At 44.7% G+C, this 23,144-nt stretch overlaps 1 protein-coding gene across 1 annotated transcript in view; it reads right to left on the bottom strand.

The window, feature by feature from the left end:
- CASP9 (caspase 9) overlaps nt 1-22,278 on the bottom strand; it is a 186,284-nt gene extending 164,006 nt beyond the window's left edge. Inside the window, exon 1 of the mRNA XM_086922176.1 lies at nt 22,066-22,278. Coding sequence (XP_086778302.1) covers nt 22,066-22,197 — 132 coding nt within the window. The 5' untranslated portion in view covers nt 22,198-22,278. The remainder of the gene's footprint in view (nt 1-22,065) is intronic.
- Between the last annotated feature and the right edge of the window lie 866 nt (nt 22,279-23,144).

Below are 23,144 nucleotides of genomic sequence, written 5' to 3' on the forward strand. Positions count from 1 at the left end.
CTATCCATGAGGCACAGTAGTGCATTTTCGTACCCTTTTCTTTAGATCAGGGCTTATAAACTTAAGCTAGGGGATAGATATATAAGTGTTAGTGATGATCCATCCTTTTGCAAGAGTGTTAGTATATCTTCCATGGAGTTATGCATATTTTGGGCCTTGTAGGCCTTAAACGGGACAGACTCCATCTTGCTCTCTGCCTGGTAGCTTGAGAGGCTTTCTAGGTCAAGTGTAATATTTTAGTTTCGAGGTGTTGTTCGCTTGGAGAGAACCGGTTCAGGCTGGCCCTTATCGAAAGACTGTATTTTTCTCCACTCCGAAGACACAACTCCAGGCCGGCCGGCTGGGAACGTGTCCTTGGTACGGGGAGGTACAAGAATTTGGCGGGCGGCAGGTTACTGGCCGTAACTTTCCATGAAGGGACAGGTTTTGATATTAGCGAAAGTGTTAGGCAATGAGTCAGTTAGTCTGTAGGCGGCAGCTAGCCGTTAGCATCTATGCCATTAATTATTTTCAAGGCAGACAAATCGCCATTTTGAAGTCCGAGAAAGATTTTGAAACCGAGACTCTCTGAGAAAGACTGAAGGAGAAGTAGCGCGGAGCGCACAGAGACAGAGAGAGAGAGAGAGAGACGGTAACTAATAGCGAGCAAGGTTCCAGTGACTTGGAGGGAAGCAGAGGAGATCGAGCATAGCGGTGCAGACGTGTACTCGTGACTGCTGAGGTGTGATTCCGAGACGAGCCAAGACACAGAGACGAGAAGGGAACCTAGATGACTGCCGAACCCCGACTTCATATTAACCAGGTGATCTCTGCCCTTTCCTTGTTAAGCGCGCGTTCTAACCTTTACTTTTCTTTGCAGAATATACATTGTGTAGTATTGTGTTTATTTTTATTGTAATATAACACCCCAGTTCTTAGTGAACCGACATGTGCCTTGTATTCTTGTTCAATCAGGGTAACCTGGTCTTCTAGTCAGACATTGTTTGCATGAACGGATGCGAATCCCGATCAGGTAAGGAGTGACTGAGCAAGTAGGGAGAGAGGGAACAATTGATGCCAAGAGCAGAAGGTACATATTGTAATTTGGAAAGCCATACCAATTTCTATTATCGTAGTTTTATCCCGAGTAGATAATAAAAGACTTCATCCTTAAGTGTTCATAGGAAAGTGATCGTCGTTGGTACACGGCGTTAATGAGAGCACCTAAGATAGAAGGTGTGTAGGTCTGCCGGATTGAGGACCGTGTGTGAATGAGAGCACCGGAAGGATACGGTGTGGAGGGCTGCCGGATTGCGGGCCGGGTGTAAGTGAGAGCACCGGATGGATACGGTGTGTAGGTCTGCCGGATTGCGGACCGGGTGTAAATGAGAGCACTGGGACTGCAGGCCCATGTGTGTAGGCGCGCCGGATTGCGTGTCGAGTGAGCACTGAGGGAGATCAGTGCGTAAGAGTATATAATAAGACCTGCCCCAGGGTAGATCAGTCTGGGCCTAAGTGGCCGCGAGACTAGTAGGTGTGAATAGGATATTGTAGAAAACCAATGCATGTTTATTGCTATTTTCCCCATCCTTAGGTACGAGATGTACATACATATATCTATACCCAGTGTAAATACGTTCTAAGGAGGGAGGTGGTTACGTTCCGGCTGGGTTAGAGGGGCTCCTAGGAGCTGATCCCATCTGGTCCGAAAATCTGGTCGGTACACACCCCTGGCCTGGCCTCCATATTTGACACAACTGGCTGATCACTCAGCTGGGGTAAGTTGGTGTAATCACCTCTTGCTTAGGTACAGTATGTCTGTGCCTAACCCTAAACTGGACACATATGTTCCTATCAGCCACTCCTATGGAAGGCCTCATCAATCCTGGAGGCAGAGTGCTTGGAAATATGTGAGATGGTGCTCTAGCATGAGCTGAGCCTGTCTGCAGCTGTCGGGAACCATTCCCTAAGCTGTTCCGGGATATTGCCATACCATATACTCTTAAGTGCATTATAATCCTCGCGGTTAAATGCTATCTTTGGTTTGGCTTTATCAAAACATGTCGAGTAAGGTGTCATACGAATTGGAATACTATCCCCTCGACAGTTCTGTCGACGGGGATAGCATTCCACCCTTCTAGAGGGACACGACATGTGTGTAGCCTTAACCCCGGTTAAAGTTAACCAGAGCCTCAGCATCACAAAATGGATGCTGCCACCACAGACACGAGTCTGGCCTCCTGCTGCTGACCGAAACTCGGCAGATGGTGGCCTGGACAAAGGGTTTCCTGCCTTGGGAGGTGCGAGCACCACCCCAGACAGGGTTTTGTGTATTGGGTAGGACAGGGCTGAATAGAATCAGACATGCCCGGGGCACACAAGGTGTCCCCGTGCATAGGCCAGTCCAAACCGGTCCTGGGACTTTCCAGACCCAGGCTTGGCGCGGAACTGGACAAAGGAAAGGAGGTGTACCCGCCCCCCTTCCTGGTTCCTCCCAGAGGAGGGACCTAGTAGGTGATCCACCCCTCAGATTGGGAATAAGAGTGGGAGCAGTGCCATTGCACAGCAGATCATCCTGAATCAACTTTCAACAAAGAAGAAGACTGGACTTCGACATTCTGCTGCTCAGAAGACTGAAGAGAATCTCCCTTGTGGCCTAGGAGTGGCCACCCTGTGAACACAGGTACCAACCAGCAACTCGACGTCTGCTTTGCCGCCGCCTCCCGCCGGAGCCCGAGCCCAGAGCCCGTCAAGAACCAGATTCCCAGACCTCTCAGAGCCCGATCCACAGTCCCTGCACAGAAGGGACCCGTGGAGGCACTGAGTGACGTGGGACCAGACCTCTTGGAAGACACTCGAAAAGCTGACTGCGCAGCTTCTGAGGTATCCTCGACGTTGTGCTTTGGGGACTGAGAACCCCCACCACCGAGCAGCCCTTGCACCGAAGATCAGCCCCCCAGCATCTCCACGATCTGCGTGGGGCCCTTTTGCATTGTGCCACTCGGCGCGCCATCCCGGCCACTAGCCACGTGGTCAGCGGCCATCTTGGTGACGAAACCAACGAACTACACAGCGGGTCTGGTTGCTCCAGACTCACCCAAGCTCCTGTGAAAAGGAGCACTCGCTCTGACCTTGCTGGTCCGAGTGTTAAGCATCTTTCGATTCCTGCGTGGCTTGCATTAGCCAAGGCCTGTTTACTCCGATCAGGTCGCCGACACCGCCAACAGCGAGAAGCCTGCGTGGGACAGCTCGTGACCGACTCCACGTGTCCACGTGGCTGCAGAGAGAAGCTACCCGACAACGCCTGTTTGCACCCGACATCGCCTGGTTCCAATCTGGTTCCACGGTAGTCACTGGCTAGTGACTTTGAACATTGTCCCCTCTGCTTTCAGGTCTTCACATCTTCAGATCCACCCTTGGATCCACCGGAACTCTTCACATCGAGCCGCCTGCAGCATCTTCAGCTCCAAGCACCATCGACCAGCGTGACGAAACCCGACACTACTTCGACCCTGTGCACCCGCTTCCTGTGGGTGAGGTAACTCAGCTCCGCCGGTGTTCCTACACTGGCACACATCTCAAGGGCCTGTGTCTTAAGTTTCAGCTCCATAGGTCACTCGGAAGGTTCCTAACTTTCTAACTTTGTACTTTTTACGCACCATAGACTTTGCATTGGAAAGTGCGTGCACTTTGAACACTGCACCCGAGTCCCGCGGGCCTTTACCGACTTAGTCACCGCTAGTCTCGAATAGCTCCAGCGATTCCCACGGCCCTAGGCCTGTTCCCTTTCCTATTGGTATCTCTTATACCACTTTCTTAGTATATGGTTTAGGTGGCCCCTAGGGCTCATCCATATTGTGCAACTTTTGTGTATTTTAAACTGTCTTGTGATTTAACGCTTGTGCTTCTGTGCTCATAAAGAGTCCAGGGGATTGTATAGTTAATAAATCAATATATATTTTCAATATATGTCAGTGTGGTGTCCCTTTCATTTGGTATTCAAGGGGGTTGTGTATGGTATTACAGCTGGCTTCACATGCCTTTCAGAGTTTAGCCTAAGACTGCTTTGTCCACGTTACCACTAGGATAACTGGTCTACAAGGTTGAATTACAACCAATCATCATAAGGGTTGCTTGGCATGGTACAAAGTGATCACTAAGAATTAGTGAGCATTATATACCAGGCCAACTTCTCACATGCAGGCCACGTCATATTGTTTTTTTGTGCTAGGAGGGTCAAGAACAGTACATCAACATGGGGGGGCAAAGAGTCTGTGTAAGCTCAATAATCTGTGATTCTGGGCTTTCAGTAACTTTTAGCCCTACTGAACAGCAGCTGGGCTGCTAGAGAACATGGCTAAAAGACATTCACATTGACAAAGCCCATAGCTTGAGTGAGACCTATTGGCTTTGCCAAATCTTGTTTTGCATTGCAGCTGTGCATCCACTTGTGCTGTCACTTCTGTAATTATCTATTTTTTCAGACAACTACAGGCGGAAACCGGTAACCCAGGACATTTCTATGATTTGAACCTCAAAACAACACACAAAAAACAGAAACAAGCATCCATCAAGCGAATTCACAAATTATGAAATATTGTATTTAATTCACAAACAAGAGACGGAAACAAAATACGAACTTTGCATCTTAATGGAAAGTTTGGAGCTTTTCTAAAATTGGAATATTTTTTAAATCTAAAAAGCAAAGCTATATGCTGGACTCTAACATATCACTTTGTCTTTTTTGTTCTAATCCATACTCTCTTTTTGTAAGTATTTCAATTGAGGCCACCCATCGTCCATACTATATAATCTGTTTGCTGTACTTGTGCTGTTCCCACGAATCAAGCTATGGCTACCGGCTTATTTTATTTTTCAAATAACTCCACATTTACTAAACATTTATTCAATTCAGTTCATTAGTACTTATATAGCGTATGGCTACCCAAAAGTGCCTCACAGTACTCAAAGTATATTCAGTACTTATTAAATCCCAATTATACAAACAGACAAGTTTTCAATAGTTTCCTAAAACAGCTTTCATCTTCCGCCTTCCTTAATATAATGGGCAGTTAGTTTCACAATTTTGCCACTAAGAAAGAAAAGGCCCTGCCTCGGCTTCTTGCTTTCTGCACCATCAGGCCTCCTGCTAAATGTAAGGAGAAGGATTTTGTGGGGTCTAGAAGGCCAATAGGGTTGCATCATGGAACATTTGAGGACCTTTTTTGTAATATGCTTGATGAGCAATGCATAAGTACTTTAACTGAATTTTCTGTTTAACTGGGAACTAAGAACCTGAGCAAGGACCAGGTGAGGTGAGGTCTAGTCCCCTACCATGAAGGGTGAGCATGAGCAAAGTATTATTTTTTGTACAAAAGTTTTTGGTGGAATACATGTTTGAGGTATAGGACACAGTTAAATGATAATTAATAACTGTACATTTCCTTCCATAGAAATCTTACTTCTCATTTGACATGGAGGGCTAATGTTTGCAGTAGATACAGGTTGTATCGTATCCAACCGTGTTCTCTTAATATTTTTCTTGATATATTTTTTCACTTTGGTGTTGGTGGTGTCTTTTGAGTGTACAATCACCAAGTGCAACTATTGTAAGAACAGAGGCCCTGATGAAAGCCATGGGACGATAAGCCCGGTAGGCAGAAACATGTTGGCCCATTACTAGACAGATATTTGTTGACTGTCTCTTTTGCACTGTTCTGGGTTTTTAACTAGGAGGTGTTGTTCGTCCGTTGAATAAAATTTGTAATAGGAGTACACATCATCCTATTTTAAATTGACCACTTTGTTTTTTGTTGCACTACTATTCACTTTTCATCAAAGATCAGCCATCATTGACGGTTCGTTTGTGTTGGTGGACCAAATCCTTAACCAGCAACAAATGGTGTGGCTCATGAAGTCCCAATGATCAGGGGACTAGCCTTACTCACACCTGGGTTTGGCCAGATGATAGGACTGATTATCAAGTCAATTTGATGGAAACCCATTGCTATAATGTTTTGGATTTTGAAAACCATCTCTGAATGATCTTCAAAGTAACTGTGTCTTCCATTAACATAGTTTCCACCTTTGTTCATAATAGGCTGTTTTCCACGTGATTCAAACACTCCGAGATTCTGGCAAGTCGGATTGGCAGCTCAGCTAATGAAATAGGCTGTTACACCCCCTGTGTTTCTGTGTTATATATGAAGAAGGAGCTGGTGATAATAACCAGGTGTGGGTCTCTAAAACTGTATATCCCTTGGACCCCCCTGTAATGGTTTGTTGTTGATAACTTGGAACCAATGCTGAGCAGCCAGGCACCTCGCCCAGATTGATACTTCAACACCTTCAAGAGCAAATGAGCTGCTGTATTCTGAACCACCTTGAATCTTCTCACGTCTTGCAGGCAGCCTAAGTAGAGGGAGGAATCGAGGCAAGAAAGAACCAATGCCTGTATCACTGTGCTCTGGGTAGGAGATCTTATAATGTTGTCAGTGTTCTCAAGATACTATAGCATTTGGAAGCTAGCTTTTGGACTTAGAGCTCAAAGGTTAGAGTGTCATCCAACAAAATGCCCAAGTTCTTAATCAGGAACTTCGGCTGGGGACGGTTATATAGAGACTGAGGTTGGCAGACCTTACTTACAGATATTACTTCCGACCACCAACAATTCTGTTTTTCAACATTAAGTTTCATACAGTATGACACCATTTAATCTGCTAACTCATTCAGGCATGGTTTCAGCTGGTCTATTTTAAAATGTTTATCTGGAGTTAAATAATAAAATGTGTATCATTCGCATATGATACATCTGAAAGAGCGAAATCTTGAATGATCTCAACCAAAGGGCTTTGTATCTTCCAAGAATGAAGTTAACCAATTCAGCGCTAAACCTGATATTCTTGATGTTTGTAATGTTTGCCATAACATCTCCTGAGAGATTGTGTCAAAGGAAGCACTTGGATCCTATAAAATAACTGCTGCACTCCCTCCTTGGTCCAAATACAGTTTAAGTTCCGGCACCGCGGCTCGCACAGCTACCTCTGTGTTGTGACCACAGCGAAATCCAGTTTTCCTAGGATGAAGCACATTTTTTTGTTCCTAATATGATGAGAGGTGTTGATTCGCATGTTTTCCAGTATCTTACCTACAACTGGTAGCAGGGCTATAGACTGTAATTTTCCATCAAGGGTAGGTTTTTCCTGTATAGGTTTTAACACTGCACAATTCCAAATAGGTGATACTGTACCAGACTGTAAGGAGAAATTAAGTAACTCTTGAAGAAGAGGCTAAATTGATTTCTGCCCAGCCAAAGAATAGGAGGAGGCACAGGGTCTAAAGGAGAACCTGATTGTACCACATTCATTAAGGTTATTAAGTCTTCTTCCTTAATCTCCTGAATGAAGGAAAAAGGATCGTTTCACACTTGCGTTTGGTTCTCTGCAGCTGAGATCTTGCTTTGTGCTTCTTTATCGTAAATGAGGCATAAATGTCCCGAATTATTTTTTTAATTACAAAAAGTTGCTTATTCATTACAGCGTGCCTCTAATGGTATATCAGTACCCTTACTTTCTGGTTTAGTAAGTGATTTAACCACCATAAGTAACTATTGGGTAGAACTTGTTTCCATATCTATTTTTAGAACTCCGCAATCTGCCCAAGATCTTCAAATCGCATAGTGGTATTTGTATTGATTTCCTGCATTCCCTTTTAATATTAGAGTCTCCAATGCCTCTACAATCTTTTGCATTCTTTTTTTAATTCTTTCAAATGAGAGCTGAACCATGGGGCCTGTTTTGCTTGTTGAGCAAGTTTATGATTCTTAGCCTTAATATTAGTATCTAATGCTGCTGTGACCCACTCAGTAAATTTCTGTGCTGCATCTGATCTATTGTCCTCCATCTCAGGATTAGCACCCAGAAGAAGATTTTCAAGTGTAATCGGATCTAGTTTAATCCAGCAGCAGTCTAATCTTGAAAAAACTGACACAGGACAGCTCTCCTTCTGTCCATACACAAGTATCAGGATCATAAAATGATCAGACCAGATGATAGGAAAGTGGTTTTATACATTTCCGGTTTAAAATTTTGCTTCCTTATTAATTAATATATACTTCATTATTCAGAAAATATATCATTTGCTAAATAGTCCCAGATTCCCAGAGTAGGTGCCACGGACCCCCAAGTATCCCTGAACCACAGGTAAGAACCATAGCTCTACAGAAATCACCACAGATTGAAGCTTAGTATTTTTACAGTCAAAGTCATCATTTAGGGTGCGACTGCAGTGTAGCTGAGTGTGCCCCCCTTGGTCAGTAGGGAAGGGTGTTCTGGACTCTTTTCAGACATGCACAGGGTTTTGACTGTGAGCAATTCTAGTGATTCCACCAACTGTTCCTTACTTTAGTACAATGAAGACATGCAGTGCTCTTCCAGTCTCCAGGCACCAGGAAAACAACAGGTAGCAGCACAGCGATCTTACAGAAATGTGCACCATGCCCCGATACAGTTGACTACAGCAGATTTCCTTGCGCCTCTGGAAGAAATTAAATTATTTAACAGCTTTCCCATTTCTCCAATGACCTCTCATCAATCCTAAATTGCCAAGCCCTATGCTGCTTGATCTCCCAGCAGCCTTTGATATGGTTGATAACGTCATTCTCTTAAATCAACTTTCTGTAAAAGGCTCCGCAGCTGCCTGGTTCTCACCCTTTCTTATACAATATTCTTACACACTATATTCAATCAGTTAGGTGGGACCCATTTCAATCATCAACTTAGTCCATTACGTGTCGGGTCGCACAAGGTTTAACTCTTTCCCCTATGCTCTTTAACATATACATTCAACCTTTGATCTTTTTAAATCATAACAGCTTTGTGTATGGCCATTTCAAATGCCAATAATACTCAGCTGATTATCCGCCTTGATTGCTCTCAACCACTATTTTCATGAACTGTTTGAAAAAGACCAGGGATGGATATCTTATAGTTTCTTGAAGCCAAATGTCAACAAATCAGCTTTTTCACTGTAGGAATCATACAGATAGTTGGCACAATTCTCTGTGGCCTCTTTTGTGGGAAGTCCTATTCCTCCGGCACCCAAAGTGAATTTTTTGGAGTCTCTCTGATTGGGATCTCCGCCTCTCAGCCCCAAAAAAACCTGTTTCCTCGTGCTGTTTTTATTATTGAACATTGCAAAAAAAACTTTTTTTTCAAGTATCATCCATTCTTACATAGTCATTTGCATACCCAAGCAGTTTATGCCTTTATCCGCTCCGGGATAGATTACTATATTATCCTTTAGCTAGGAGTCCTTCTTGGCCAAACTTTAAAGGATCTGAAATGTGGCTGTGCGGGTGATCTGCAAGTTGCGTGGTTTTGATCATGTTACAAAGTCTCAAATTAGCCTTCATTCAGTAAAACAAAATAACTGGTGTCAAAAGCCTCTGTTTTATGTACAATATTTTCTATCAAACAGCAAAATCCACTTTGCCATAACACTTTATTCCCTGCGCTCCCAATACATCGCTTTGATCCCACAGCAGTTACTTTTACATCTTTCGCATGTGAATTATTTTAGGTGGCTGCGCTCTTCTTTATCGCAGTCCCAAACTTTGGAATATCTATCTCTACACTAAAGGAGTATTTCTTTACGCTTTCCTTTAGGAAAGCTTTTAAAAACGTGGCTTTATTGATGGGTCGTTTTAGGTCTCGCTTGAGCCAGCGCATGCGCTGCCTGCGGGACATTTAGTAGGGGTTTTAAAAAGTGCTACCACAAGCTGCTTTGGCTGGCCTAGCGCTTGAGTTCACGTGCGCAACTGCCAGCTTTCAGCGCCCGATCAGGCGCCATCGGTCTTTCCTCTCACTTGATTGCTTTCTACTCCTCCGCCCCTATCCTCCGCGCTGCTTTCACTTTCGAGCACAGCAGCACTTCTTGCTCACGAAATTTGACTATTCGCTTTTTACGGTTATACCTGGTTGCAAAACTGAGACTACGCATAACATATAAAAGGCACCCTGCTTCTTCTTTCAGATTCTATTCTGAGGAAAGTTGTTTGCTGCTAATTTACGGCTGTGCCCCCTGCCTCCACCAGGTTCATGCCCCCATCCCCGCCAAGGCTGTCTGCATATCAGAAGAGTAAAGGATAACTCTTCTTCTCCTGGAATGACAACGCTTTGATGGCAGGACTAACTGGCACGTACTGGCTCGTCGACGGGTCACTGACCCATTCCAAATTGAAATGCACAGCCCTGAAAAACATTCAAGCGTTGCCTCTCTTACCTTCTGGCCACATGCAAATGAAATGGGTACACGCAAAAGCGATGCCCAAACAACTAATGTAACGTTTCCCTTGAGGAGCACGAAGCGGGACAATATTTGGCTCCCGCACGAAGCTTTCCGCGGAAAAAAGAAATAATGAAAGCCTTGTTTTTTCCATAAAACTAGCTAAAATCTGCAGCCAGCAAATGGTTAAGAAAAGTAAGAGATGAGCACACAGAAAAAATCATTGCACCGCGCGGAGATACTTTAATCTACTTTAGTGTTGATCAAAGGTGGCATCAAGTAGCTTTGCTAGCTGATGATATTCAGTCACATAAATTATGCATTATTATGGTAAAGAAGTGCAGCAAAGTGAGCCTTGGCTGTTTTCTATTCTTGTGCTCCCTCGCCCTCTACTGGCTGCTTGACCAAATGCAACCACCTACCCCGGTTTGCAGAGCTGAAGACGCACTAACTAGCTTTCCAGGCTGAAACTACTTGTTGCCGCAGCAGGGATGTGGAATTCCTATAGCCCGACAACCAGGACATATTGTTTGGGGTCAAGGGCAACAAGTTTTAATGTGTATTTTGTCCTTGGGACAAGTAGGCCCAACCCTCTGCAGCACAAACCCTGTGGCAGCCAGTTTGCAGTACCACATTAAGGATCAAGGAAGGGTACTGCCTGTATTTAAGTTAATATTTGTATGCATGTGTTAATGCTGTTCAAACTTGAATTAATGGTTCATTAATTGAAAGCCTTTATTATTAGGGTGAACGCTCTAAGTAAATGTACGTTCTGACTGCACTACTGACAGTGGTTCCAGTATGAAAATGTGTACACACGGTTTCAAAGTTTTGCAACATGAGGCTATGCATGATGCTCACAGAATGCTCTCCGATTAGATGCAAATATTTGCAGAAGCTTGAAATCAAGATTAATGTTTCTTTGCTTTCAATATAAAATGTTCCTGAAAAATGAAAGTAGGGAAAACTTTTGCTAAACTAAACTACTGTAAAATTGCAGGTACCATTTCATTGCAGCATCATTTAGTAAAATGTGTTGATGCATGCTAGTATTTCTCAAAAATATTCATATTGGAAAATTTGTGTAACCAGTTTGAATAATATTATGGGAAACAAAAATAAACAAGCATTGGCAAAGCCAGTAGGTCTGACATTAGTGCACAGCTTTTTAGTTTTGGCAATGCGTTTTGGTATGGCTTTTGTAAAACCTTATTGATGTGAGAGCTGCCGGCCCTCACCATTATAACAAACATTGGCAAATGCAAAAATTGTTTTTGGTCTCAAAAAGGCAAACACTGCCACATTAGTTACTGGCACTGAACAAAACTACTTTGTGTACCGATATGCTCCTTGCGAAAGAGCAGAATGCTGTCACTCACAGTAAAGCCAGCCGATTCTGAGAGAGGGAGAATTGTAATAAACACAAAAGGTCATAGTTAACGCCAGACCAAATTAGGGGCCCAATTAATAAAGAAAGTCTCAAAAGTGCACCTTTGGTATTTGGCTTTCGTGAATTCACAAGATTTTACATTAGTAGGGCAAGAAATTGTACTTCTACAAAATATTTGTGAACTGCATTTTAGGATGAGCAAATATGCATGCGTAGATTTGCTCATGTGAAAACCTGGATGTTTGAAAGTTCATTTTTCCTCCAACTACTTTTTTCCCAACTCTGAAAGAAGGTTTACGTCTGCCACACTCAGGAGTACATTTCCAACATTTCTCAGTATGAGAAAGATTAGAGAAGATTTGTTGAAAAACCTTAAAACATGCAAGTTAGCAGGTTTGCACAGACTCAAAAGGGCATTCCAACCCTGGAACTACTGCTTACCACCATCATCAGTCCCAACATGTAGATCTGCGGAAACGTGGCAAAATAAAATGATTACTTGTATTCAAACACTACTATGGTATATGCCATGGCATAATCAGAGAAGCTATATAAGAGCTCTTATATAATGAGATTGCTGCTATAATTTGTGGCAGCACTATATGGCACCAAATGGACAAGTAGATTTTGTTACAGGACTTGTAGATTTATGAAGCAAACTGCCCCATGGATATAGTGATAATGCCGAATAGCTCAGACAAATATCTGTTTTCTTCCTTTCTCTGCAAGAGGCTACCCAAATCGTGATGCATCAGAGAGGGGTTTAAACATGTGTAGCATCTGAAGCAAATGTAGCACTTCAGAGATCCGAATTTTTATTCTACCTCTCTGATTTTGAATCTTTCCGCAGCATCCACAGTAACATATTTTCCCCGCAGAACTTGAAGCCGTCGCCGATATGTTACAAAAATGAAATACGACACCGGAGTGAAGAGGGGCATTGACCGGGCTGGTTTGTGGGCCCCCGGGCTACGCCCGATTGCGGAGACACCGTTTGCAGACACTGGGGGTGCCCCGCATGATGACTGGGCAAGATTGACCTGGCAGTGGCTGGGGCTTTGGGGCGCAGCTGTGAGACGTTATTGCAGTGGCTGAGGGCCCCTCCACGCAGGAAAAGCGAGAACTGTGACGGTTGGGGAAGAGCCATATCCCCCTGTACGGAGGAAAATGGGAGGCCCTAGGAGACGTCGACCAGACGTTGCCTGCGGTACGCTGTCGGGTGCTCCGGCTGGCGACAGTGGCCCCTGGGGCGTGGTTACCCCCGGAGGGACGCTCCTGTGGACTGTTTGGAGCGCCTCCCCGGCGGGACCGTTGCTTACATCCTGTCCCCCTCTACCCCCCCTTCCCGGATCACCTGGAAGTGGGCACTGAGTACCGATGAGTGACCAGTGACGATTCTGTTTGTGGATTAGCCGATAGGATACCGGTTGGTAACTGGTGACTGGTCGTGTGCCTGGAGTGAGGTCGGCGGATTGTCCCTTTGCCCTGGGGTCGAGAGTGAAGAGGGGCTGGGACTCCGGACACATCTACAGTGTAGGCCGGTGAGGCAGTGGATGCTCTACGTATTGCAGGAGTCCTGGTCAAGGTCTAATGATGGCATCCAAACCTGAAATTGAGAAGCCCTAATCTCGATCTTCCAAGGGCTCTCGCTATGTCCAGACTAACAAACTGGACCACTACACGACGGCCAAGGGGTCCCCACAAGACTTGAGAAAGGTGCAGGACTCCCGGAAGGAATCACATGGCCCGCTAGCAGAGCCGACGCTTCTTGATGTTATGGCAGCTGTAGATGGGGTTAGAACATCCTTGGGACAGAAAATGGAATCGCTTGATCATAAGTTGGATACAGTCACCATCGAAGTCAATCTCATCCGTGCGGATCTCACCAAAACCAGTGAGAAGGTCAAGTCCCTGTACATCAAAACAATGAGTCTGACGGATGACGTGGCCTCATTGCAGCTGGAGATGCGGGAGCTTAAGCGAGCTGGGGAGCTTGCCAGCCGGAAGCTTGACGACTACGAAGGGAGGGCTCGGAGGAACAACGTCAGGATAGTGGGAGTCCCCGAAAAGGCAGAAGGCCCAGCCCCTGATTTATTTGTGGAGGATCTGGTCCTTAAACACCTTCAGCCCAAAGGTCTGAGTAATTTCTTTACAGTTGAAAGGGCACAGAGTCCCGGGCGGAAGGCCGCGACCGGGGGCTCCCCTGCGCCCGCTGATTGTGAGAGTACTGAATTTCAGAGACCGAGACGCTATCCTGCAAGCCTCCAGATCGGGAGGCCGACTGAATTTCGAAAATGCTAATCTCTCCTTTTTCCCCCGATTTCACGCAAGCTGTCCAGAGACAACGCCAGGGTTTCCTGGGCATTAAGAAGAGGCTCAGGGAGAAGGGTGTGAAATACGCCATGATGTTTCCGGCCCGACTGAGAATTGAGCTTCATGGGAAATTGTGGTTTTTTGACAATCCTGAAAATCGCCTCGGACTGGTTAGACGCGCACCCTGGGCTGGAGTCTGAGACACCGGGGAACATGGAAGGGGATGAAGTGTTAGAGCAGGAATAGGGGCGGGTCCCTGAGAATGTCCACGGGGTCTCCCATATATGTGTCTTTCATTAAGACTACCAGAGATGTGCGTAATCATTGAATTGGAGTTTGCGGGTGGAGGGGGTATTGGGAGGATTTCCGTCGGGGCTGTCTTCCTCCTCACTACTATCTTTAGTTAGTTGGTTAGTTAGAGTGTGGGGCGACAGGCACCCTGCAAGTTGGGGTCAGGCGTAAGCCAGGAGCAGGGGTGCAGGGAGGGGGGGGGAGGGGGAAAGAGTGCTGGGAATGTTTTTTCTTTATGTGTTTTCGTATTTGTTGTTGTGTGATGGGGGGGGGGGTTTGTTATTTTTTTAACTCAGGTTATGATATTGTTGCGCTTTGTCTTCAGAATGGGTCCGGTGACACAGAATAGCGGAGGGTGGGGGATAAGAGTGTTGAGCTGGAATGTGAACGGTTTGGGTGACAAGATTAAGAGGGGGATGGTTAGTCAACTTGCTAGGCGACATTCCCCGGATGTGATTTTATTGCAAGAGACGCATTTGGTCGGGAATAAGTGCACGTCTAGGTTCGTACTGGAGCTGGAACGGCTAGAGTCACGCAGGATCACAGAACCGCAGGCTGTGGCGGACGAGTTTTCTGACTACTACCGGAAGGTATAAACGGTTGGTGGGGACTACACGGAAACCGAAAATGCTGAAATGATTAAAGACGTGGTTATGCCACGTCTGGCAGAGGAAGACAGGCGCTATCTTGATTCGGCATTAACCGACGATGAAGTGGCTCAGGCAATTTGGCAGCTGCGGTCGGGTAAGGCGATGGGCCCCAATGGGATGCCCATTGATTTGTATAAGTTGAATGCTAATAAACTTGCCCCTCATATCCGTGCTATGTTCGTGGAAAGTAAAGAAAAGGGGGATCTCCCCTATGACCAGCGGGTGGCCAATACAGTGGTCATAGACAAAACAGTGTTTTCCAGCAATTTTGACATTGATTTTATGTATTTTTAATTAGATTATGTAACCTGTGTATACACGCTGCTATTTATTTCTGTATAGGTTTATTTTGTGTATATATGTGCCACTTCATCATATAGTCTGATTTATGTTCAGTTTCTATATGATTTTTAATATGACAATTAAAAACATGTTTTTTATATAAATTTGTATTCCCTTGATTGTTCCCTATACGACTGGTGCAGGTTTATTGTTCACCTCATTGTTTTACGGCCTAGGTTTTACTCACATATGTTGTCACCCTGCCCTAGGAGTTTGGATTACTACCCAGGGGGTCCTTGTTTTCTTCACATACATACACAAAACAGGCAAGCGTACATAGCAAGGCTCTCGCAACTACATTCATGTATGTTCCAACAAGGTACAATGACCAAAGTCTAAAGGAAGCGCAGAAGCAGGTTCTTTGATGTAGGTCCTCTTGTCACAGCAAGATGTTTATTTTCTCCAGACTTGAAATAATACAAACGCCGACACGTGTTTCGTCGTGTGCGGTTGAGTCACACGACTCATCAGGGCTGGTGATACAAAATAATGTATGCAATTGTTAACTAAACATGTTCTGCTGTACACTGCATATGGTGACATTTGTGCACCCGACATGCAGTTTGTGGTGTTGAAATGTGGTAAGGAAAACTTGCATGGTGGAGCAAGTGATTGGACTATGGTGCTAATGTGCACGTAGCGAGTGAAATGAAGTTAAAAGACCCAAGTGTGGTCATGTGTCACTCGTACACAGTGGTCCTATAATTAAGAGGGTGTTCATAGTGATGGTGAGTGCAACGTGAAATGTCCGAAACATTTAATTTTTTAAGAAAATGTATATATTGTACGTGAGGAGGTATGTGTCCGACAAGGCCTAGTTGTGGTGAAGATCCAGAGAGCACAAAAAACATGCAAAACCTATTGTTTAAAGGCTGATAAATATTACCTTCCACTCCGATCCCAATATGTGGATGGAGTAAGTCTGGACCTCTGAAAGCTCTGTGTCGAGCTAAAATGCAGTGAAGGAAAAATTGTGGAAGAAAGAAAAAAGGGGACTCATAAGGAGGCTTGCATCGAAGGAAATGTTTTACACATATGTTTAGAGTTTGGGCAATAAAGGAAGGACCAAATAGCCAAACAGTCTCTTACCAATGGTTTTACTGGGTGGTTATGCAACAGTAGATGCTGTGTGGCATAATATTTGGTTGCAGTATAAGGATAATAGTTGTCTTATTCTGCTAGTAATTTTCTATGTAGAAATAGCACTATGTCTGCAAAAAAGGGGGATGAGTAAAATTGTAAGTCAACATTACATAGTGCCAAAGAAAAGCTGAAGCACGTTGGCTTCGTCATAGGGATAGAAAAGAACACGCGTTCACCCAAACGTTTGTTCTATAATTACTGTGGTTATCCGAATTGTGAAATATTACCTGCTATTTGTTTTGTGTTAAAACGGAAAGCCGGGAGGGGATTCTTTATGGCGCCAGAACAAGGAAGGAAACGGGTGCGTGTCCTCCGCAGTAGTTTGCTAAAAGTAAACACAGAGTATTCAATGTGAAAACGTCTCTGGAGACGAGCGTGTAAAGCCTTGCATGCCCCACGCTTGGGTTGCAAACCGCGGGTATGCGGAGAGTCAGAACAGCGTTGGGGAGATAGGAAACTTACCCACTGCAGGCAATCCCTCCTCTGTAGTTTCCCGGCGGTCGTCTCTCGTGTACGGACACGTGACCCCGGGAGAGGAGGGATTAAGTAGGAAAAAGTGAAAAATAGAAGAAGTACTATCGCAAAAGAGATAATACGGGCGCCATTGTAAAACGGGGAAACTTGTGGCGAAAGGAGGACGTTTTGGTCTACTCCCTATTAAAAATTCATCCCTAATTATACTTAGTCGCCACATTTAAACATGAAAGGAAAGGAGTGAAATTAAACTACTACCTGATGTGAAAAATATAAGGGGGAAGCGAGATTTATTCGCTATTCACAATACCTCAATGGTTATTAATCTTCATGTGGTAACAGAGTTGCGGCGCTGTTGGGCATAAAAGAGATCAACAACCCCCTGTCCATCGAGGCGAAAAGTTCACGTTGATGGGTGAGGTAAAAATAAGCTGAGCAGGGCCTGGGTGTGGCCAGATTTATCTGGATGTATAGTATAAAGGGGTGAAACATGCAGAAATTAAAAGTGACACAAAGGTGAACGAAAATAGTGAAAGACCTCATGTCTATATACATTTGGAGTAATTGAAAACTCTCAATGCACAATTGCGAAAACAAAACTTAGGATATGTGTATAGACAGTAAGGATTGCGAATTGGCAAGCAATGTTTGTATTGTCATTCTTAATAATCAAAAAAGCATGAACAATCATCTAAAAACATGAAACCATGTTGAATGGGTCTATATACAAGGTTTACATTACAAACACATACATGGAAGTAGAATACATTTCTTCCCTAAAGAGAGGCAAACTAACGTATTGTTATTCGTTTATCTCATTTTAGGGCTCCTAGTGTTTGCGCAGTTGGTTAATCAGTGTGCACCAAGGATCCCCCCGGTACATTATCAGTTTCCAAGAAAATATTGGAGCTCAGAATCATAGTTAAGCCCGTGTTCTACGCTACGTAAGCGCATGATCCACGTAGCCTCCCTACGTCTGAGCATCAGTTCGCGATTGCCCCCCCTGATGTTGAGGGGAATTTGATCGATCCCAAAAACACGTACTTTGATGTCTTCCTCATTGGGTTGACATTCTGCTACATGAAGTGCTACTGGGTATCTGGGGTCCCTTCTTTGTATAGCTCTCATATGTTCAGCTATCCTCTCTTTAAGAGCTCTAATGGTGCTCCCCACATATTTTTTGCCGCAATGGCATTCGATGATGTACACCACGAACTTGCTTAGGCAAGTGATGTTGTGTTTAATATGATATACCATACCATCATATCCTGCAAAGTTTATTGTACCGTGTTTCCCCCACATGCACATAGAACAGAATCCGCATCTGTAGAAACCAATTCCACGTGTTGAAAGCCAGTTCTGTGCTGTTGTATTTGTGGGGACGGTAGGACTTAGTTTGTTTCTCAAGGTAAAGCCTTTTTTGTAGGTGATGGAGGGTCTCTCTGGAATAAATTCTTTCAGTATGGGGTCCTCTAGTAAGAGTTTCCAATGTCTATTCAGACTCTTTCTAGTGAGCTGATTTAGGGCATTAAATTCTGTAATGAACCTGACATGTTTATCAGTGGTTTTCATCTCAGTACGTGTTCTTAGACAAACAGGTCTAGTGATAGCTCTCGTTCTGGACTCTGCCTTTTCGAGGGAGGTTCTAGTGTAACCCCTATTCTGAAATCTTCTCTTCATGGTTGAAATGCAATTGTCAAGTTCACAGGCTTCACTACAGTTGCGCTTAGCTCTAAGAAATTCGCCATAGGGAATTGATCGTATCTGATGTTCAGGATGATAACTTGAAGCATGCAAAATGGAATTGCATGCGGTTGGTTTTCTGTAAAGTCTTGAATGTAACTGCTCGTTTCTTACATAGAATTCCAGGTCTAGAAATTCAATGTGAGTCTGACTGTGTTGCATAGTAAAACTGATTTCCCAATTGTTGGTGTTGAGGTATTCGAAGAAGGAGTTCAGGTGTTCTTCAGTACCGGACCAAAGGAGAAAACAGTCATCTATGTATCGACCCCAAAACACTATGGAGTCGGTGTATTGTGTACCTTTATTGCCCCAGATGAGATCAGCCTCCAATGCTCCCATAAAGAGATTTGCAAAGGAGGGTGAAAACTTGGAGCCCATCGCTACTCCTTTCTTCTGTCTGTACCATTTACGATCAAACATGAAGAAGTTGTTTTGCAAGATGATCTTCATCATTTCAATCAACATGTTTGTGTGTGCCCATAGTGAAGCCGGTCTGTTAGAGAGTACCTTAGTGATGGCTTCAATCCCTAGGTCTAGGTTAATGCTGGTATAAAGGGACACTACGTCCATCACCAAAACAGGCAAGCCTCCAACAAAATGCTCCTCCTATAGGCCCATATCACTTTTAAATGCGGAACCTAAGATACTTGCTAAACTCCTGGCCACTAGATTGATCAAAGTGATTACCACCCTGATCCACCCGGATCAATCCGGGTTTATGCCGCGCCGTAACACGGCACTAAATTTGCGACGGCTGCACGGAGTCCTCGGAGGCTCCTCAAAAATTCATGAGCCAACGGTGTTGGTATCCCTTGACGCCACAATGGCCTTTGATAGGGTGGAGAGGAGTTATTTGTTTGCGGTATTGGCTAAGCTGGGCTTCGGAGATGAGTTTGTCGGTTGGGTGCGCCTGCTGTATGCAAACCCCCTGGCCAGAGTGGTCGTTAACAATTGTAAGTCCAGTGATTTTACATTAGGGAGGGGCACCAGACAGGGGTGCCCACTGTCGCCACTGCCCTTCGCGCTCGCTATGGAGCCGCTGGCAGTCTGGGTTAGATGGGATAGGTCGATACGGGGTTTGCGGTGGACTTCTGACTGGGAAGATAAGATCTGCCTATACGCGGACGACGTTCTGCTTTATCTAACTCACCCCAAGGAATCCTTCCGCAACTTTCTTGATGTGCTTGTTGTTTTTGGCAGTTATTCTGGATTAGCTATTAATTGGGCAAAGTAGGTGCCCTTTGTGTTGGTGGGAGACCCGCTGGTAATCCCTGAGTCATGCCCTATTTATATTGAGACGACAGGATTCAAATATCTTGAGTTGGACCCAAAGTTGCGGTATTATAATAATCTGGCTTCTCCACTGAGTAGATGCAGGAAGGATGTGGAGCGCTGGAAGGCTCTTCCACTCTCCCTGCTCGGACAGGCCGCCCTCTTTAAGATGATGGCTTTGCCTCGATTCTTGCATGCCTTGCAAAACTCGATGGACCCAGTGCCGGCCGCGTATTTCAGATAAATAGAGGCTCTTCAGAGACAGCTCCTATGGGAAGGTGGGGCCCGAATCGCCTTTAATAAACTGACCCTCCCGTGGTATGATGGCGGGATAGGGTTCAGATTTGAGGAAGTGTTATTGGCCCTCGCAGCTGGCAACGGTAAATAATATGGTTTACGGACTTCCCGGAGATCCGGGATACGCTATGGATCCTGTAATAACACCCTAAGCCAAATACGGGGGCACACACAGCACTTGCCTTGTATCTCACAGTTTGTTAAGGACACTGATGTCAAAGTAGAAGGGAGTTGTTTCCAGGTACATTAGGTCGAGCATTTGAGACCTCTTCTATATACTTTGATATATACTTATAAGAGTATGTGTATGTACTTTGTGGGCTTTGGAGATCAGCCTTAGGACTTGTCTGCTTCCGCTTAGGGACTTTTTTTCTGTTCAACTGCCTCTATTTAACTGTCTTGATAGAAAACGACCAGCAGGTCAGTAAAATACCAGAATCACTTTAGCATTCTCTAGATACCAGTCCATAGAAATTGTCTCCCACGAGCACCTGTAGACAATAATATATTTTTTTAATCTTGTATTTTCTGTTATATGACCAACGAAGGCCCTTATTTTATATTAAAAACAGAACTTTGGAAGATACCATTTCCCGCTGAAAAGCAATCTTTTTCTCCATGTGTTCCCATATCTGGCAAGTCACACAGATTGGTGCTTACTTTCCCTCCATGGTAAAGAACAGTTAATGTTTCAACACCCAGGCTAATGTGCGGCATAGCTAAATACATCTATGGTCCCAAAGACAAGACCGATTGCATTGCAAATGCTTGTTCTTAAAAAATTATCACTTCTAATAATATCCACTTAAAGCAGATATATGTCATGTACTAAAGTGTACTGTTCCAAGAAGATTCATCCTAGGTTTACAAGATGTATCTTGAATGGCAAACATTTTCATGGCTCATGTCGTCCAGTGGCTCAGTTCTCCCTGTTAATCTGCTGACATGTCCACCTCTACCCACCAGTCACAGGGTAACCTTCCCCCATTCAGTCAGAACTGCAACTGAGAATTGTATTTTTTGGGGTTAATGGTGAGAAACAGTGTACTGAGGTTGTTTCATACAGAAGAGTTGTGAAAGGACATTCAGCTGCTCCTGGGCGTAATGGTCCTAGTACTTTATGTATTTTTCTTGTTTATTAATATATAGAGACACAGTTTGGCCCTTACCTTTGTGAACCATATCAGTAGTAATGCAAATACTATGACAGTCACACTTCTCATATGCTTGCTTTATTCGTAAGCTGTGTCACTTGTAATTTAACTAAGACTTGCACGTTTAGGATGTTCAGAATGATCTGTATGCAGCAGCTGGTATTCCTGCTGTAGGCAGGGTGCCACCCTCCGTAGCAGTTAACTCCACATAGCACGATATCTCATTACCTTTTGACATATGTCTTTTCGCTTGTTTCTGGAATGTGCCGACTGCTGTGAACCGACCTGGAAAATGATAGCCGTGATGCCGGCGCGGTTACCAGTGTGCAAGAGGTATGTCTGGGGTACGGTGCAATGTACTGGTCCTGACAGAGTGCCATGTCGGTTAGTGGCAGAACTGGGGCTGAAATATGCTCTTCTGGCATATTGTGTAATATTTCCTACGTGTTGGGTCAGAATGAAATTTGGAGCCTGGTTGTGGGGCAAATATGTTGTTCTATTTCTTTTTTGCCGCCTTATTAGTCGGATAATATGCAGCTTGAAGAGTGTTGTGATGTTTGTATTGTCTGGTTAGTTTTGTGTAGTAAAATGGAATAGCGCTATTCGTGCTAATGTGTCACTCGAGGGGTTACACTTAGTGTACTGAAACTTCACACATACTAGAAACACTGAAAATATGGACATGTCACAAACAAGCAAAGCAAAAAGAAGTAGCAGCAATGCCCACCCGTACCCGAATATCTTCGATCATGTCCTGAGTGAACAGCCCTTTCTGCAACAGCAGGTCCCAAAGATCGGCCACCTGCAGCTGAGTGACCAGAGGCAGCCTGTTCCGCTGCAGGAGGCTCCGCTGCAGTTCTTCCATTTCCCAGAAATTAGAAACTATCCGCACCCACAAGTCCCCGGAAGTGGGAATGCTGAAACCGAAAGTGAGCCATGGTGAAAACAGAACGCGGAAGAAAGCTGCGTTCACCGGAAGTCAACGCCCCCAAAAAATCAACGAATCGGAATGCTTTTACGACTTGCCCGGAAGTGTATTAGGATACCTTTCAACAGCATAAACAAAAGTGCAGAACAGGGACTGACTCTTGCTTCTGCGTCGCGTCGTTTTCCCTGTGCATTTCTAGAATTTGTGTACAAAATGTATGGTATTTATGATTCCTTATAAAATGTAAACCGATTCTTTCTCTTCGCTGCTCTGTGTGGTGCTGGAAACCAGGGTTCGAGCCTCAAGGTCGCGTCCACATCCTGTGATTCCGGAAAATCCCTTAATCTCCCCGTGCCTGAATGTGTAATGTAAATACAGTGCTCATGTAAAGCGCTCCAATACCTTCGGGTCGAGTTCGCGCTATATAAAATATGCAACAACAAAAAACAAGCATTTACAATGCAATGGTTTCTCCTTTGGAAAAGTTAGAGCTATTGGCATTGTAAATGACAAAATTTGTATTTATGTGTTGGTTTTGAAAACAGATAAATAAATGCATAGTCATTTACATTGCCATTAGCTTAATCTCTCGAAAATGTGAGACCTATTGTACCCTATGGAAAAGCTCAGCAGACAGCAATTACTACCACACACCCACCCAGAGCCAGCCACACACACCCCCCCCCCATAGCCGCCACACACACCCCCCCAGAGCCACCACACACACCCCCCCAGAGCCGCCACACACACCCCCCCAGAGCCGCCACACACACCCCCCCCCCAGAGCCGCCACACACACCCACCCAGAGCAGCCACACACCCACCCAGAGCCGCCACACACACCCACCCAGAGCCGCCACACACACCCACCCAGAGCCGCCACA

Source organism: Lissotriton vulgaris, chromosome 5 (assembly GCF_964263255.1).
Source record: "Lissotriton vulgaris chromosome 5, aLisVul1.2, whole genome shotgun sequence".
Classification (NCBI taxonomy): Eukaryota; Metazoa; Chordata; class Amphibia; order Caudata; family Salamandridae; genus Lissotriton; species Lissotriton vulgaris.